This window comes from Varroa destructor, unplaced genomic scaffold (genome assembly GCF_002443255.2).
Source record: "Varroa destructor unplaced genomic scaffold, Vdes_3.0 BEIS01000007.1, whole genome shotgun sequence".
Taxonomy (NCBI): Eukaryota; Metazoa; Arthropoda; class Arachnida; order Mesostigmata; family Varroidae; genus Varroa; species Varroa destructor.
In genome coordinates, this window is record NW_019211460.1 from 33174001 (window position 1) to 33193870 (window position 19870).

The following is a 19870-nucleotide window of genomic DNA, read 5'->3' on the forward strand; positions in this document are numbered from 1 at the left end:
TCTCACGTAACTCACGATAGATATCTTCACTGGACCTGCTGAACCTTGAAAACCGCTCTAACTTATTACGTTTTTGTTGTAGTTCAGCGCTATTGATTGCAAGCTCCGCCATCTCCTCCCGCCATGCTTGCGCCTTTCGCGCCGCATTATTGAATCTGCAAAGTGCCGCAGCGGTCGCTTGATGCCAGTCCAAGATACGTTTGATTGATCGCGCAGTTTGTGCCATAAGCGGGCCGTGCCTCTGCCCGCCGCGCATTCGATTACGGATCAATCTTTTCCTGATAGGTTTTCGGATCCGTTGACCCCGATGGCGAATGCCATTGCTACGCAAATACGACATCAGACTGTAATGTAGAGTCTAAAAACACGGTCAGATTTGATTCAGCAGGGCAGATCACGAAGATGAATTTTCTTTCTTAGGTTTCGCTGCTGAACGATCGCAGCTTCGGGTCTTTGACTCCACTATCACACGGAATACTGTTAAGCTACAGACATATAACAGCAGTGAGGTAAGCTTAAAATCTAGTATGCTCAATAGTTTGTATAGTGGTCGTTATTTGCAGATACTCGGATGAAACGACTGCGAGATTGGGTGACTGTTCGAAATTCCAGTTAAAAAAACAATGATGAATATCAGTGAAAAATACAATAACTAGAAAACAAATGACGGCATCGATAATTTTCAACAATTTCACACAACATGCCACAAATGATCTTCGTTACCGAATAATAGAATATCGGTATTGAATATATATTTGAGCACTTCTAAGCTATGCGGATACATACCACACAGTATCACTTCTTCGATCAAAAAGTACCACTCGATCATGATTGACTTGTGACAACGAAAGCAAAACTAAGATTCCCGGTACGGAGTTTTCGGTGCGTGTAGATAATAGTCGATCTAAAAGCTGCCATTTAACTGGTTAAACATTGCCCATATAACATTTGGTCCGACGTTTTTTCCCCTGTTGCCATCATCCAAGGTACTGTCCACTGCATAGGTTTCTAGGGATAATCGCTTCCAACGGAGGCATTTAGTTGAAATTTACCCTGTTAGAAGGGACAAAAGAACGTCTGTCTCGCGTTGATGCATAAATTGCTATTCTCAAAATTATTCATCATCCAGTGCCTAAGGGTCGTCATTTCTGTGAATTTTCAAGGCTACCACCGATGTTGTGACGGAACTACAACTAACTGCACAATGACTGTGTTCGTAAGTACAATTAATCAGGGACGCAAGTAGGTATAATAGTTAAGTGATGAAAATTCAACCTGCTTATTATAGAAATGTGTACGATCTGAATTAATTTTCCCGCCACGTGCATGCCTTCCTTAAGCGAATATTTGTGTACCGGAAAAAGCGTTGCTGCGAGGCGCGTCGCAGAATTAGAGTGACAAATGTTGGAGGTAGTGTTTCATACTGTTCAAGCAAGCTAAAATGTCTAGGAATACAGTGCACAGGGTAGACTTCCCTTGGCTTCGTAATGACGGCTCATACTGACTGTCCCATAACCCTGCCGAGCATGGAACAACTGGCTTTGAGACTTCGAGCATGCATTCATTATACGCTTCATGACAACTGATATATATATATATATATATATATATATATATATATATACATATATATATATATATGAGATATATATATATATATATATGAGATATATATATATATATATACATATATATATATATATTTAGGATCTCTGGCAGCAAAAAAGAAGGATAGCCGAGAAAAATACTGAGATGCAAAGAAATACGTAGGACCAAACGAGCAACTTCAGGCGAGTATGGTACCTATCCCGGTAAGGCAAGGTTGCCTTGGGGGAAACTCAAGTAGGGCAGAATAAGTCCCGCAGACGGGCGCATTTCGGATCTCCGTTTGTCAGTATGCTTCAGTCGTTTGCTCTTTTAAGGTAGGGAAAGCATCCCCTTATAAGTGGTATACGAATCTCCAGGTTTTACTACGTTTGACATTTGACGACTTCTACCCACTGAGCAAAGTTTTGTTCAACTGAAATATCTACCTACGATCAGTTTAGCTTCGTTATATTACGGATGCAACTTCTAATTATCCTCTAAGTAAAATTAATCTCTATGGCGAGCTACGTGTAAAAGCGTTCGAATGCATATGGCGATAATTGGCTAATAAAATTAGAAAAAATTGTCTAAGGCATAAAAACCAATAATACTAAGTACCTAATAAAGGGTGAATATAATAGAAATGACAACGAAATAACTCTGCCGTTTAATTAACAACAACAACAAAAGGGGCCAACTAGCAGGTGTTTTTCCTATTTTGACAATTTAGCATGCACGATTTATCGTGCACCGTGCACATGTTGCCCTGCGAAAAACTTGCATAGAAATGGAACTAGGTAAGGTTTGTAGGATAAGACCTATTCAACTTGAAGATGTTAAAGAGCGTCTGAACGACATGATCAATGGTATAAATAGCCGCTTGTATGCTTTTTTCTGTTTCGAAACGATGGCAGAGCTATGAAAGTGCGATGATATAACGTCAATTTAAAGGAATATTGGAGCGTTCTTGCGCCGCTAGCGCTGTCGTTAGTTAAAGAAGGAACCGTCGAGCAGCTTCCTTCGTACACCGAAGGAGATAACATCGTCATTTTTCGTCAAACAAAACATCGTTAAATGAATGAGACCAAGTAGATTTATAAAAACGGCTTCGTAAGTAGAGCAAGTAAAGTACGAGAACTAACGGACTGTCTAAACCTAAACTACACTGCTAGAGCTTGAATGCCATTAGTCATACTTATTACCAACTGCCGCCTTATCGAACAGCTTAAGCGATATTAGCACGCCGAGACAAGGCACATTTTAGAATTTCGTCTGCTCACTGAAGGGGTTGCGACAATTACAGCTTACACAAGGGTCATCAAACGGAACTCGTATTAAACGTCATGCAGTAGCGATTGGAGCGGGCCTCATACCGTCGTATCACACAAACGTTCTTTTGCTTATTATACGAGGTAGAGAGATAACTCAAATATGATAAGCGCTAATCTTATTCTCAACCCGACCACGCCGCTTCTTATCTAGATAGGCATTCAAAGCTATGAAAAATGTAGAGGAACAATGGAAGGTCCAATCAAGAAAGTTTTCAATGTTCGTTGGATCAAAGTGTGCTATTTTGAAATATCAAGCAAGTTTGTACGGATATGCAGCAAAACGTCCTATAGTAGAAACAAGAGTCTTGAGGCACTGCTACTCGAAAACGAACGAAGGCAAGGATAAAGGTGCCCCGAAAAGGGATTCCATCTTCCTCTATGAACACCGTGTTCCTTTCACCATAGGGCGTTCCAGTGCTGACAAATATATAATAAATTCATGATATTATTGTCTCAGACTTTCAGGCATGTTAACAGTTACATGTAACAGGGCAGAAAAAAAGAAAAGCCAAATTTCAGAAGTTTACGAACAATATTTTTCAAGAAGGTGCCTATCAATTTTGTCCAGTTTCGGCATATTTTACGTACTGAACATGTACAAATTGTCCATGTACCTAAGGTCTAAAAAAGACGCAAATAGGGTGCTTGACTAACAACTTAATAAATAGTGCTGAAGTAAAGACTAATCCTAAAAAAACAATTTCCTTATAGAAAGAAAAATCGTATCGTTTTTGACGCGCAACTGCGTAAAGCGTCTTCTAGTCCAGAAGCACCATTAGCCAACGGCTCCCAGGACGTCTTCAGTTTGCCGTTTATCAGCGAGATAACGTAAATTATACCTGACCCTATGGAACTACTGTTGAAATTACTAGAATGTGTGTGCTCCTAACAAACGAAGCAGGCTCTAGTGTACTCCGAGGAACGTTGGAGACTCCAAAGCAAGGCCGAGAAATTGTCCAAACTCATTGTTCCATTTTTCAAAATGAATGAGTTTGAGGCTAATGGCGTGTAAGGGTAGGGTAATGTGCCTAGGCTCGAAGAGCTCCAGAAAAATTACGACATTGGAAACCAGCCTCCAAATGAACTAGATGTAGCTAAAGATCGGAGAACGTGCTTTTCATGCACATTCAACCTTGCTGAGCAAAGTACATCTATAACTAGTCGTCGTTCAGTCTATATGCGCTTGAGTGCTGAGGCCCTTCTGTGCAAAGAATGTAAATGTGTAGATTAAAGTAAGTCTTATGTCAAATATGGCTCCCATTGCAATCAGGCGACCTTGCGTCCTCGAAAGAATACGAAAAGAGTCTGGGGGCTGAATTGAACGGAAGGGTTGAATTTAAATGTGACGTTGGAAAAGGGTCGATTGAGACGATCCCGATAGCAGACAGACTGAAAGTCGTCGATATGGCGTATTTTAAAAGAATAATGATAAACGCGTACATGTTTGACGTAACAAAAAAAAAAAAAACGTGGGATTCAATCTTACACTAAGGATTAGATCCACGGCGCGTTCACAGGGCGTCTCAAATTGATCCCGCTGTATCTGTATTCTAGCTACGACTAAAGCCCTGTCCATTTGGCTGACACAACGCGACTCCTAATTTTTTAGGTACCGATAGAGTACCTACTATTCGGAACAAAACTGTGAATAATGTGTAGCGGATCGGGAAACACCTGCTTCCAGATACAGTTTTTTTCACCCCTGAAGGCGTAATGTTAATTTGAAGAAATTGATGATTTTTGTAATTATGCTCCTTTTAAACACGAATTATTTTTTTATAAGATCATTTTTGAGGCTGATGTAGGCTATTGTGAGGTTTATGTTGAAAAATGGTGCTGCTGACATGGTAGTGGTAGTCCAGTAATTACATAAGATCTACGTTATTCTTGATACCAACTGAAAGCCTTTATCAAGCTGGATTCAAATACAGTGGTTGTTGTCCTGATGCCTAAATCTCAGTTTTCACGTCGGAACACAAAAACTATGTAAGAAGTTTTTTTCTTTTGACATGGATTTAGTCGATAGATTTCGACGAGCTGAGTGAAGATGCAATACATATCCCCTATAAGTAAAATTAATATTTTGGTGTGAAGATGGTCAAAATTCTACTAAGGGGTTCGCCCCACCCACATTACCGTAAAATGAAAATGCATTTAGAGATACTTTTTGAGCACTTGTTTAAGTGAACTTCTGATAAGTATTAGCATCTTATATGATCAGTATTTTAGCTGAACACATTTTTTGGACATATCTGTAAAATCTTTCTCTAGAAAGATTTTAAATCTTAAATTTCAATGCAAAGTACCGCTTCGTCGATATCAATTGTTTATACTAATAGATAGCTCTGTAAAAATGTAACACATCTTCCGATAGCTAAAATTTAGATTTCGACATGAACAAGGGCAAAAACCGTATCTAGTGGCATTTTTGTTTAGGATTACTTTTTTTGTCCCATGGGAGGCTAAATGGAAAAGGTATTGCCTATATATATATATATATACGAATTGAATTTTCTTAATGAATTGACTGTGAGCATTTAGGAGCTATTCGTTGTCCAGTAAACTTTTCTGGAGGGAGCTAGGACCTTTCATGACCAATACTCCCCCTAATGGTCCTGCTCGTATCACAGCGAAGACCGTTTCTAGCACAAACTACTATCAGCACAAAAACATACTATATGACGAGCTGATAGTGATCACTTCAGTTAATCACAAACTTTGTCCAGGATATCGGCCCCGTAACCTCATCGTAATTCAAAGAAGAAGAAAGAAACAGGACGGTGCTCATTTATAACCTCGGCGGATTCGCTTAGCTAGTGTATGTTAAAGGTAATTCCACTCAGCGGTAATGACCAATTCTCACAAATTGCTATTGAAAATTAAATTTGTACATTTTAAAAAGTAGTTATTAACACTTTTACATAGCAGGCGTTTTTTGAAGAAAAATGACTAGCGATATTGGTCACCAAGTATGCTTTTTACTTTCAAAACTGCTCCTTGATTTATCACTAACACCGCATAAAAAACTATAACCATCTGCAGACTGTCCTTTGGTAACGAAAATCATTAAATTAATCTAGTTCTCTTACGTTAGCGGCTAACTTTTTCCTAGCCGTCGTAGTGGGTTTAATTTCAGGTCGACATCTGTCATAGAGCAGAAATTCCCTGGTTGTAAATAGGGCTTGACAGCGTGAAATACACGTATAGGGTACTCACGATTCGCAGGCGGCATTCAGATTAAATGAGAGACAAGCCTCTACGTGACTGGTCGGCGCACATGGCGACAAGGTTGGTGCGCCTACAAAATAGGGAGTGACTCATAATACAAGATTGCTGCATCTGTTGAAATGGACCTATTAATTTACATTGATATGTGTCTCTCAGGTTCCAACGGGCTGTGGGTATTAGTACCCCCAGCCACTCGATCAATTGCCAGTACTCAGTAGTCGAATCTCGTAATTACTACGAAGCTGCTGGCAGCGCTGGTGTCCAACTGAATACGAACGACCCAATTATACCACTTCGTGAACGTTCGACAGCAAGGTATGGGGCGAGTGTCCCGGTTTTTGACCGTCCAATGAAATGGTTCGAGGAGATGACACACCTGCTGATCGACAATGGCTACCAGAACAAATGGAATTGGGGCTGGGCCCGTTGCTTCCGCAGGAAACGTTAATGGTTTCAGGCACGTTAAAAGCTCGTCAGAGCGATTCTTAGGCTATTACGATTTGAGAGCACGGTATTATAAGGAGAGGAGAATCCGGCCATACCTTGATGATTTAACTTTTATTCGCGAGTCACAAGCGACAACAAAATTAGACCTCTCGGAACGTTTGTGGAGCTAGCCATTAACGAGTACGACAGGACAAGGTGAGAATCGATTTATCCGCAACGATGGATTAAACCACTCACCCAATTTATGTTATGTAATGTTAAGTTCTCAGTAAGGCTAAGCAACCTTATACAAAAGTTGCTTAAAGCTAAGTCATCGGTGTGACACGGCCGAAGCATGAGGTAGGGGCGGACGATGGCCGAGGGATTAAGGCGTGTTGCCGGCTAGCGCCGAGGCGTGAAACGGACGTAAAAATTATGTAATTATGATAAGTGTATTTCCGGTTCCGCTGGGCTTTGGACATATAATAAATGTATTTCCGGTTCCGGCACAATATATACAGCACGATCATACATACCATTTTAGCGAAATACGCCACATCCCGGTTGATTTATGCCCGAACAGCCAATATATAGGGTACCTAGAAGAGAAAGGCGGCTAGAGACGGAAAAATAAACCAAATGGGTCGAATTCAGAAATGTACCAATCTTTTATTAACGAGGCGCAATCGATGAACGCACGGTATTACAGTTACCGTACAGTACGTACTCATTGTGGCAGCTCGAGGGTTAGCAGTAAGGCTCCTGTCAGCTTTAGCCTAGCTAAAAAACATAGGATACTGAATGTACGGTGCGAGTTGTGCCTGTATGGAAAATATTTACTATTCAAGACTATACACGCATGCTTGCACCCCAATGATTCTAAAGATGACATGCATTCATTCCACGTAGCAGAACCAATAAAAGAAGGGCCTTTTTTTTTCGAGTATTCTCGGCTGGTGTGTTAGACTTGAGGGAGCAAATGTGGGGGGTTCATAGTCATAGGCGATATATATTGGTTTCCGGTTTTGTCCTGTTACATGCAACTTTTTTCGAAAAACTCACAGATCATCCATTATCCGTATAATTATTATATATCAGTATCGATGCAAGCCATATATAATACCATATGGTTTATCGTTGCATAAGAAAGATATGGTTGGACAAAAGCCGGGAAGTTATCAGGTCAAGCTCAGTCGCGGCTCCCCATGTACGCTTTGATTGACGGAGGGTATTATTCATAGCAATACTCGTTCCGCGCGTATCTGTAAAGCTCGCTTGCTTTTTATGTCAACTACACCAACAAGTAGTATCTGGTACGTCGCCAAACCGACCGAAATTATCCAAACCTACCCCAAAAACGGGGTGCCATGTTTTTGCTTCACAGAGATACCGACGGTCTGGTTCTGATCCATCTACCTTATTGCCGCCATCGATCATCGTCGTACTTCAGCCTGTAACTTCATCCCTTTTATAGATGTTTACACCTAATTGTCCAGATAAGAGTTGCAAAGCTTGTCGTCCTACTACCTTTGTACGTTTTTGTTAATATTGTGGGTCGATAATGTTTGTTTGAATCTAATTACGCAACGTTATCTTTGATTGATATCGTATCCTCTGTATATGCATCTGTCTCTCGGTAAGTAATTCACCATAATAGGAGATCTATGTCCTACAGCATAGTCTACGGTACTGAGTTTAATATAGAGGCCACATTTCGTCGATTTCTCGGATATTTACCTAAATGAGACCTATTGCAATTCGATAACGTCACATAGCTAAGTGTATTATTACCTTGCAGTACTACATTGTTCTATCGTTAAATATGGTTTTACTTCACTGAAACACGGTGACAAGAAGTACTTTGTATTGGAGAAGTGCTCAACGTATTACTACACCTTTTCCTCCCCCTCTCCTCCTCCTCCTCCTCCTCCTTCCTCCTAGGTGTATAAAAAATACTCCTAACCGATACTTGTTGAGCAAACGTAACGCATAACATTTAAGCCTGTGAGCAGTAAGACTATGACGCTTGCCGCGTCGGGCGCTAGACCCGTGACAACAGCTGAGTCGCTTTTGTTAACGCGTGCACTTACATAGAAAATTTACCTTCACATATTTTGTACTCCAAACTATCAAACCTTGCTGCAAGCACACTTGGTTACAAGTGTGCTTGCACACTTGTAACCGTCTGCCGCTATTGACAGTAGGAGTTACTAAATACAAAAAGTTACCCTTCACTTTCGTATGTAAAAAGAAATTCGTGATGACAAAAAATTCCAGCCCGCTGCACTGGGATACATCCGATGGGAACGAACAGGGCAGCGATCTCAGTATTACATTTCTTAATTGTATTATATGTATTTTCCTGAACCCACATTGTGTTCCGCTCAAGCAGGGATTTCAAGGCTTAGTATACTTTTTATACAGATGTCGCAATCGGTTCAGGATTTCGGTATCGTTTGCATAGTTTGTCTCCCCCAAGGACCGTAACTGCATTATACGATCTTTTAGAATCAGGTCCGGCTGTTGGTTTTGCGGCACGTTCTCAATAAAGAACCGTATCGCCTCTTGGACGTGTGCATTGTGATCTTGCTTATTTATGTGGACACCTGGTTGTCCCTCTAGAAGTCGCACAAGTTTAGTATCGTTCGTGAGATGGGTTTGTAAAATCTTGTGTACCATTTCCTGCTCATTCTTAGCGGTCTCTTCTAACTTGCTGACCTCTGACAACTTGTTAGCGACTTGACGTCTCCACCTGTTTATCTGCCCGTCCATCTCTATGACGTCCTCCAGGATCGACTGTGCGACAGCCCGAATCTCTAGACGGTCAGTCTCATCAATTTTGGGAAGACCTGCTTTTGTATGAACATCAGTACCACCACTGCCATTCCTTAACCGGCTCGAGAATAAGCTAAGTCTTGGACGTCGCAGAGTAGATCGCCTCCACCGAGGAGTACGGAGGACACTTTTGATGTTAGGGGTCTTTGTGGTAAAGCCGCCTTGTAAGGGCTGCATCTCGCTATCAGCGACACTATTCTTTCAATGGATACCTAATTTTCGTTGTTCTTCGGCTTCACTTTATGCTAGACGACTGCCGAATTAAAACTTCAGTATCATGCAGAGTGCCGAAAAAATTGTATATCCAGCGCCGTGCTAATAGATGGCTAACTGGCAGTTTTATGCGCAACCACTCAGTGTCTGTAAAAACTATTTGTACCGTGTTCTAGGAATGCATCAACCTGACTTCAGTTCCCGTTATATCTTGTAGGGGTCAGCTAAACTTCATCTCGGCAGTGTTTCAGTCCGATGGAGAACCATTGAAAATCAGTCTAAATTTGTTGACGACAATTTCTCATCTATAAATTCAGATTTTGCTGTTTTCGGTGACATCCGGCATTTACTGGAACAGCAATTTCACTTACTCTGATTACGAATACACAAACTCAATGAAATCTATCATATATGTTGCCTACTAACGACGAAGTGTATCCAACTAAGGTACCTCATGGTAGGCAATATGAAGGAGACGAGCGTCGCCGAGTGAGGTTATTCAGGCAGCAATGACAATGGATGCGCCATATTTCACCGCACCGGTCACTAATGCCTTGCTGGCAATATTCATGCTCATGTCCGCTCAGTATCATGTTGAAAGCTGCTGTTAGACTCGGGATTCATCCTATAAATCTGTTGTGAACGAATTCGAGCTAGATTAATGCTCCAACATTCAGAGCTCCGCTTTGTCCTTACGGTTTTTCCTGAGGCTTATTATAGTTTGTCACTCTTCATCTATATGCTGACTGAGCAAGTTTTGTATAAGCAATCATAAGAGTAATCCAGAAATCTTGAAAGCTACGAAAATCAAAAGATCTATAACTAACGGGTACAGAAACCAGGTTGAAAAACCGATGTCAGGCGATGCTTGGCGATCGTAGCGAGCCCAGACAGACTTATACGCGTTGCCGTCATTTACCTAACAAGTTTTTGCCATGTGGATAGAATGTACAAAGCGATTCAATGCGAGGAACATCGGCGCATTGCTCTGTAGAAGTACGGTTATTATAACATCGCAATAGTGAAATATAAGTAGATGCAACAAAACAATAGCTTCACTTTCTGTAATAAAAGGAAGTAAAGCGTTTCTCATTGTTCTAGGCTTGAAAATTCGCACAGTGCTTACCGTGGTAGTTTCCTGCCCCACCCAGAGCCCAATATTATATATACTGCAGTTTTTTTTGCAGATTGTTACAACAATTTGGCCATCTCCTGCTACTGGACCGTGAAATGTTACAATATACACATTCTATCGGAACTTGCCCGCTATAGCCGAGGTAACGATAGCTGAACAGATGTTTCATTTTCATAGAGTCCAGATGCCTGTCGAAGAGAAAGTGTAGGATGCCCCATTCTTGAACATGCATGCGCATTTTATCGCACTAGTCGTAGAGATGCACTTGGAGTCTGAAACCTCTAAAGACGCTCGTTTAAGTATTGTTACCAGGGCATTTAGCTACTTAGCTGAACCGCGCGGGCAAAATCAGCAGATTCGTGTAGCTTGCTAACTTCTGTAAACTGTAAACAGAAGTTAGCAAACCTAGTTACAGAAATAGTAAAAGGGCTGCTTCGTAGTCCCAAATAGCTTTTCATAAAAATATAAGCTTAAGAGCATGTTTCCTCCTAACGCTAGATGATTCTAGTCCGGAAATATTTATTAGGATATAATCACCGCTCATGCATCCCGCGTATACCTGTCGAAAAACATACAGTACACTATAAGAAGAAAATTCTATCTAATGTTTTTGAAACGTACCATTAACGGTGTTCACTATGTTTTCTAGGTCAATCGATTCCATAGGCCTTCCATAAACATTCTCACAACCCTTCGCAATAGTTACGTTGACGTCCAGTTTAAAAACTTAAAAAAGAATGACTAATTGAATAATCAACACGGGATCCGGCGCCGAGGCAAAACAGCTGTCAGGCCTCAACGGCCTGGTTAAGGACTTCCAAGATGATCCCTTTTTGTGACCGCACTATAGAATGGATAAAAATCTAGACTAGCTTCGAAGGCTCGTAATAAAGGCCATGTGTTAGATGTACTATCGATGAGTTCATATGTTGAAATAATGCTCTAGAGGTTTCTTATAGGGTGCATATTTGCTATTTACATTATCATGCCAAGTCTGATTATCGATGGCTTATTTGAAAGAATCGACAGTGACGTATGCTACAGCACCTAGCACCTTCTTCAAAATAGAGAAGGAATCGAAGTGATGAAAACTTAATCTAAAGAATAAAGAAGGTGAAGACGTTCTTCGATTGTCGTTTTCTTGATTGAGCTTTTGATTTACATATGGCAATGTGGTCTAACATTGTTATCGAATATTCACACAGTGATGTCGTCTATGGCGGCACACTTTCATTAACTTATTCAGAAAACGAAAATGTCCGGCAGTATAGACGGCGATTTTTGGATATCTATTTTGAGAATTGGCATAATTTCGTCCAAATCCAGGCACTATAACAGAAATAGCATTTTCTTCTGATTGCTGCCATTGTCCCACCTGATCCTTTTCTGATAAATTAAACAAACTGACCGCGATATGCTTGAGACCGTTGTTATAGCAATTGATGCACAAGGCCCTTCTGGGGTCAATACTGGAACCTCAAAGAAAGCAACCTTTAACCCTCTTCTCTATCTTCAGCGTTTGCATTTATCATTGCGTTCATAATGCGTATCTAAAGAAATTTTATACTGGGTGAACGAAAAGCGTTTTATCCATACAGTATCTTTCTCCCGGTGATCGTTGTTTCACTTGAAGTGTTTTGTCCCATTCGATGTCTTGTTGTGCGGAGCCCTCTGTCCCTCTGGCCTTCAACCTCCTAACTCCGGTTATTAGAATTGTTAGTATTATTACACCAAACGTCAACCTTCGACAGATTCCCCAACCAGTTCCATTTTTGCGAAGCACGTATATCACTGTACGTTAATTTCCAGCTGCCTTTGCTTACAGCGGCCATTTAGCTATAGTTGTAGATCACAAAAGGCTCATAACGCTTTGTCTAAATAAAGCTTCACGTTTAACGCGATTCGATCCTTCGTATTGACACTTGCTCGACTCATTAACGATTGCGCCATTTCCCAAAGCTGAGCTGCTGACTTCTGTGCCGCCTTAATGTGTTTGGGACTCATATCGATACTAGATGTTTCCTCAAATAACTACATCTACAATGTCAGTTCTATGTGGGTAGATACTTCAGCTTCGTTTGTATCGGAATCATCGACAGGACAATTTAGCTTTCAATCGGACGAATATACAGTCGGGCTTGATTGTCACGGAAACGGCAGTCCAGGTCTTTTGGAACTAGCTGATGTTGGTATACAACGAAAAGCGAAATGTTGTCGTTTTATTTCATCTGCTGTTGACAGACACATTATCGGTTCCTCAGTAGGCCGTTTATAAACCGTATATTGTACATTTTATTATTATTATTTACTATTAATATCTATTTGTCTTAAATACAGACCTAAGCGTTGCATGCCATCGCTGAAGACATCTCACTTTAATTTCAAACTCCTCATAAGAATCTCTCACCAATGCATCTTAAATAACGCAATATAGACACTTGAGTGCTTGTCCCGAGTTACGGTGCATCGCTGGGGCATACCAGGATTTCACTACGAAACACCATAATACGAGCCTCCTTATTCGACGATGAGACGGTCACGTAGGAGCCGGGAATAGTGTATGAGAAGTTCTTATAACTACTTCTTGTTAAATACCGATACAAGCATCAAAGTTTAACAATCCTATATAGTACGCAGGTGTAGGAGATACTTGGCATAGGTTTCGAAACGATGACGTCAACGGACTTACCTCAGAATAAGTGAAAATCTAATATTTTGAATCATGCGGCCAACCTGCCAAGCGAACGAAATGGACAAAAGGTATAACGACATGAGTAAATAGGCCACAGTTCAAATTGTGTTAAGTTAGATAGATACCTGCTCCAAATGGAACTCTTGGAAGGTAAGTTTCACACTTTCCTAATATGAATTTTATATTATACTGATTTAATTCACATAATTTCTTGTGCCTTGAGGAGTCAAAATTCTATGCAGTTATGTACATTCGAAAGCATCGAAATCCCAGGCCTGGAAATGTGCGTGGAGGGACCGTAGATCTTCTATTAATAGCGGCACCATATTGCAGTGATGATGTTAAAATACACTTATAGAGATTAGAACCATTGAAATGGATGTACAAGTAACGTCGTTAGATGCTCCTTCCATTCCCGTTGTCTCCCATTACTTACAGGAGTTGCGCCTTTAAAAATGAAGGTCCCTTAGGTCTCGTGAAAAAAGTTACACAGATATTTAATTTGTACAAATGCTTATTTGTCCTTTTCTTGTGTTTCGTTACGAAATGCTTACCCTTAACGTAAAACAGCTTGGTGTAATCGTTGGTTATTCTCTCGTTAAAATGAAGATACGTTTATACAAATCCGGTGCGGACGTACAACTAGTACGAGACGCAAAAGATGACATGGTAACTCAAATTCACTAGGTACTAATCAGGCGGGCAATGATCGCGTGATAATGGTACACATATGCTACAAAAAAGCGTCCAAAACGAATGCTCGTCGTACCTATACCAGTTTATTTCGGATCCGGCCAGCTCTGATTGTGGCTAGAATATAGCAGGAACAATAAACCTAGTTCACAGAAGTGATACACGCTTGTGGCGAATCCCGCCTTATCCAACTACTAATCCCTATCTAATTCTGTGACGTTTTATGCATGGGTTTTATAATGCCTCTTGTGGAACAACCAGTTTGAGGGAATCCGACTTTTATACGTCAAGTGTACACGAATCAATGTTCAATACATGTACCATCTAGCATATTGCCGAAAGCCGAGCGTTCCCAACGCTCTGGCGTAATGGTATGTTATTTCCAACAATCTGAAACGTGTTTGTACTTCAGGGTTGAAAGCTCAGAGTCTGAATTTAACTGAATCATTTTTATTGCAAAAAGGGGCAAGCCAAATCAACTAGACAAATCTATCAATTCGACAGCTATTTCGTGCAAGAAAAATTCGTATTTATACGATACGAGCTCCAATTGTAATCTGAAGATTTGTTAAAAGGCTAAACAATTCCTCGAGCTTCAATTTGTCAACCCGAAAAAAATGGCGGTGTAATTAGACTTAACCCCGGCCGATTGTTGCGGTTACAACCTGAACACATAACTGCTGAAAACAAATTGTTGTTGTTTCATAAATAGCACGATGCTAACAGCGTGATAGAAAATTAATAGAAGAAAAAATAGAAAAAATCATATATGAGCACAGAAAAAAAGCAATTTTATGAAAATCATTGCCGAATAGTCAACGAGGATTTAAGGAGAGGAAGAGTTTTCTTGTCAAGTTGGCCATCATTTAAACTGAGTAATCATGATGAGGCGATACTGTTCTCCAGACCTATGACCGAACCCCTGGCCGAATACGAAGCTTGGTTTTTTTTTACTAACTTTATCATTAGCACCGGAAGTCTCATTTCCGTAGAGCACAACCGAAGTCCCGGCCCCGATAAATTTCGCCTAAGCACCCCTCGACTTCTAAACTTTCCTGCAGATCTTGGTTGTGATATCTGGTTTTCCTTTCCTCAAGCTAGAAGCGATCTTCTTTGACTTCCTGAAAGCCGCCCCGACAGATGAGATCGACCGATGGTTGCCTACAAAACCGTCCGCGCTCAAATTCAAAACGTACCTTATTTTCTCGCCGGCATAATGTTCCTTAACGTAAAAGGTTCAAGCACTTTAACACCTTAAAGTTTAATTAGAAAGACGTTTGAATTTTGGAAAAGTACCATCGATCCATGCCAGCTTTGAACTATCTGATGGAAGCATTTGTCATCCCAGTTATGACAAAAATCTATGATAAAGCCTGGGTTATAATCAATTGCAGTTGCAGCATCTTTGAGATACAATTACGTTTGAAGGTCAAGTTCAGTAATAATTTCGAATAACTTTAAATCACCACTTGAAGGCGCAGATATTTAAAATTAGAACCTTTTTAACGTTACATATTTCTATTCCAGAGCTGTTATTGTCTTTATTTTAGCAACGGCTAAATAAAATCGACGATCAATAGGAACATATTTATACCATTTGTCAACACTTTAAGTTTTGTTTGCTGAAGCCATTTTAATTCGTACTAAAGCGTATGGCATTACCCCAAACACCACTTTGAGTTAAAACGATAATCGTGCTTCTAAGACGCTGCTATGTTTGAATTTAAGATGACAAATGAAAAGTCCTATCGTCTTATGTTTTTAGAAGTGATTTTACCAACTGATGAGTTCGTGCACCGCCGATAGAATTAATCCGATCCCGCTTTTTTCATTTTTGACAAATCTTATACTTCACTTTATTAGAAAACATTCAAGAGTCCTGCGGTTGTCCTGTTCAAATACTTCGATTTTTAGAAAACATAATTTTTCCTGCATATCATCCTCATAATGGAATAACACATGGAGCTCTTAGCTTAATTCCATTAAATTTTTATTAGTGTGGTGACGGGATGCATGAGACTTTTATAGGAAGCATTAAGTTCCAGTCTCTGAGCTGTCAGTCATTTATTCAAGTGGTTCGAGTAACTTGAATCAGCTGAAGTTCAGCGCCTGCTCTTCATTAACATGCGTATCATTGACCGTGGCGTCGTAGATTCGTCGGAGTTACGACTCGATGTTATTTTCGTAGAAATTTCCATCGCTGGCCAAGGAAAATGGTTCACACATGCAAGACGGAGCACGGAAGACACAATGCTCGCCAGCTCAACATGTAGCAAAAAACAACTTGGTTATGGTTGCATATGATTCTGTCTCACGCTACCTCAAAACATTTGACACATGATAAGCTGTTAGATTTGTTCGAAGGTAATAGGCATCCGTTTAGTAGATTTTTAGATCACATTTCCGAAAGGTCCAAAATTTCCCAAGGGACATCTGAAATCAGAATAACGTTTAGAGTATGGGGCATCCAAGCAAAGTCGACTCGCGATAGTATATAATCCTTGGCACTTACATTATGATGGATGGCGCTTTCGTGTGTACGAACTAAACAAATCGGACGAGTTCACGCACGAAACACTGTAATTTTCTACCGCAAAAATCCAAAGAAAATGGCGATTGACGAGCCGTATTCACAGGGCCTGAGCACTAATATTTTTCGTTAACATGAAAAAGCAATATTTCTATTTTTAAGAATTTCTTAAATATGTTAGATCTACGAGGCCGACATGTTAGGTACGATATTGCTTGGACAATTATATAACTGCAAAATATAGCTGCGATCGACAAAAATACAATACAATGATGCACAAGCAGGACCTGCTGAGGATCTCTGAACTTTAGGAACTTGGTCTTTATCGAAGTTAACTCTCTTATCCCTAACGCATTAATTAAAAACGAACGAATTGCTCAGAGAAATCTAAAGAAAAAGCAAGTCCGCGAACTGAGCGGCACGCTACTAGGACATGAGATACTGAGCTAACCAAAGCTTCACTGTCCCATCAACACTGATGTTTGCACATATACGAATGTCCTATCAACGCACGGAAGGCAAAAGAAGGCTGACTTGTCCTATACATTTTCTGCGAAAAAACTAAATAGAAATATAATTGCTTTTCAATGTTCAGCACAACCTCACGAAGCACTGATATCTTCACGTTGTCTAAGAAGAGATTAATAACCTTGCTGCGTTGACATCTCAAAAGGAACTCGCCGTTCTTTTGACATGTCAAGCATGTGATCTACGATCTCAAGGATACGACATATTAAATTTGCTATATATATATATATATATATATATATATATATATATATATATATATATATATTTCATTTCCGGTCAGTTATGCCGTATTCTCCATACATTTCTTAGGTCACTTTTTTAGAATTAGTGTCTCTGAAATCAAGATTTCCATGGAGACTCGTTATAGATGAGAAACAGCAGGGAGAGGCGGCTGGTAACGTTGTCGACATTGAATAACGGAACAACCCTGTTCTATGCAAACTCGTCACGGTTCAACAGTTGTAGCAATAGCAAGTGGAGCTAGCTGTTAGACCAGCTACTATGGGACAGTACGGCAGAAGGATAGAAACTAATATGAGAGCGGGCGGTGACTTGCAGCGCGTAGGGGTGTCCAAAGCGATAGAAGATAAGACGTTAGAGTCACTCAGACGAGAAAGAGCCCTAGGTAGGCCGAGAGGATTTAGCCGATTACTAAATGGTGACGTTCTCTACGGGGATCGTGCCTGCGTTGTATGAGGGACGCTGTGTCACCAGAACGGTAGCAACGGAACAGGCAGTACGGATAGATGTGACTACAACAATTGCAGCCATACAGATTATGTCCTGTTGCTTAGAACCACCAAATTTCGGAAGAACATGTAACTGTAAATGGTAAACTAGCTAGGAAAGGTAGGCAGGCTATTTATTAGAAAAAGAGCTAGTAGTGTTTATGAGGTCGCGACGTGAATTCTTATCTTGTCTTGCGCCAGCTGGTGGGGTAGATTGTAAGTGGCATTGTCTGTCTCTGGTGATACCAGGAGTGTATCATAAATAAGAGGTATTAGAAAAAGAATAATGTTTTGTTGCCACTAAAAGTTACGAACACGATGCTGTATGCTAGAAAATATAGAGCCAAAATTAATTTTTTTTGAATAACTCTGCTCGAACGTGTAAGGTTTTCATTCAAGTGGCAAGAAACTTCATGAAGAGATCGTTGATTAGATGAAGGATATGAAAGTATGTTTTAAATTATTCGCTTGCGGTATTACAAGTGGCCAAGGAAGTTAGTGATTCAAAAAAAAGTTGTGGCTAGAATTTGGAGAAAAATAAAAGGTTCATATATGCAGAGCAATCTAGTGTAATTAATATTCCTACGCCATCTATTCGCGTAACTAAACTCGAAGTACAGATGGGCGCTACAGGTAAGGACGTCAATAGAAATGGTCCTAGAAAGTCCATGTAGCGCTTAATGATCTTCGTGTTGAAATGAAATCGATTTTACTATCTATAATGTTGCTAACAGCAGATAGAATTCTGTAAAAACGGTTTCGGATGATATTAATTTACGGCGTGTGTTGTTCGCAAATTTCTTGAACTAACATTATCTAGGCAGTTCTAACGCTAATTCAAATCTTTTTGAGAACTTTATTATGATACTGCCTTCAATGACCTCGTTAGCTAGTATGTTACGTCAGGCATAAAGGCTCCGCTGCAAATCTAGTTGATTGAAAAAATAAACAAAGCCTTTAATGCATAGGTTGACTAAATGGAGAAATAAATGCGTTTCCGGCATTTTCCTGTCCCGTCGCCATTTTCCCATGTCGAACGCATTGCGAAAGTTTAGCATCCGCGCCTGTATTACCACTGCCTCTAATAGCCACCAGCGTTAAGCATTTTGGGGCGATGTTCTGTTTGCAAGGAAACAGAGGATATCAGGCAGGACAATGGCCGGACGCTCTGCTCCTCTTGCGCAGATCACACGCATACGAAACTGCCACAGACACTATTATCATGGTCGTTTTAACTTGAAGATGCTCATTGTGCATGATGTCCGAGGGAGACAAACTATGATCCGGTGCTTCCAGACGCCCTAATAGCATCGGGCAGCAAATCTATACGTGCTTGCATTGTCAGAAACAGTGACAGCCAGTCAGGTACGACTAGTAACGGTCGATGAAATATTTGTTAGTAAATCAACCGAACCCTAGACGACATATGTTTGAGCTGAAGATTACACAAAGCGTCCTATACTGCGGGGCAGCAAGTAGCGGTAACGCTCGCTATAGAAACAACAGATCAGAAGGATGATTAATAGTAGTTATCTATTCAGCCAGATTGTTTCTTTTCGAAAAAATGCAACATTCTATTCAAATGGTCGTGCGTGCGTGCGTGCGTGCGTGTGCGACATCAATCCTATTCACTGAGGAACAGTACATACTTCGTAATAACTTCAACAGTTCGAAATATACTCGGCTGGAAGTCAAACACGCGTGAAGTACCGTCGTACCGAATTCGCGCGCGACTAATCGTCGCTTCAAGAGAGACGTCCACCCATTCCTTCGTGTCGTCTTGAACTGATGCTTACACTGCAAAAAACGTTGCGCTTTCTAAAGAATATGAATATTTATGTAAACATGCACGCGTCGCTCATTGAACCAACCGCCTGCTAAATAACACCCACTTTTCTTTATTCTACCTTATAAAAATTAATCTTATAAAATACAAACAGA

At 40.4% G+C, this 19870-nt stretch overlaps 1 protein-coding gene across 17 annotated transcripts; it reads left to right on the forward strand.

Moving 5' to 3' along the window:
* On the forward strand, nt 1–11611 carry LOC111254716 (uncharacterized). 17 transcript variants are annotated; one of them, XM_086975434.1, is made up of 5 exons: nt 1–986; nt 1164–1216; nt 5645–5747; nt 6013–6206; nt 6303–7462. In XM_086975434.1, exons 4-5 carry the CDS (start codon nt 6160–6162, stop codon nt 6592–6594), a joined length of 339 nt encoding a protein of 112 aa, XP_086831560.1. In that variant the 5' UTR covers nt 1–986; nt 1164–1216; nt 5645–5747; nt 6013–6159; the 3' UTR covers nt 6595–7462. The 17 variants fall into 17 exon arrangements, 3 of the variants coding, with proteins under 3 accessions (XP_086831560.1, XP_086831559.1, XP_086831561.1); XM_086975433.1 differs by having other exon boundaries at nt 1–882; XM_086975435.1 differs by having other exon boundaries at nt 1–868.
* Nucleotides 11612–19870: the final 8259 nt, after the last annotated feature.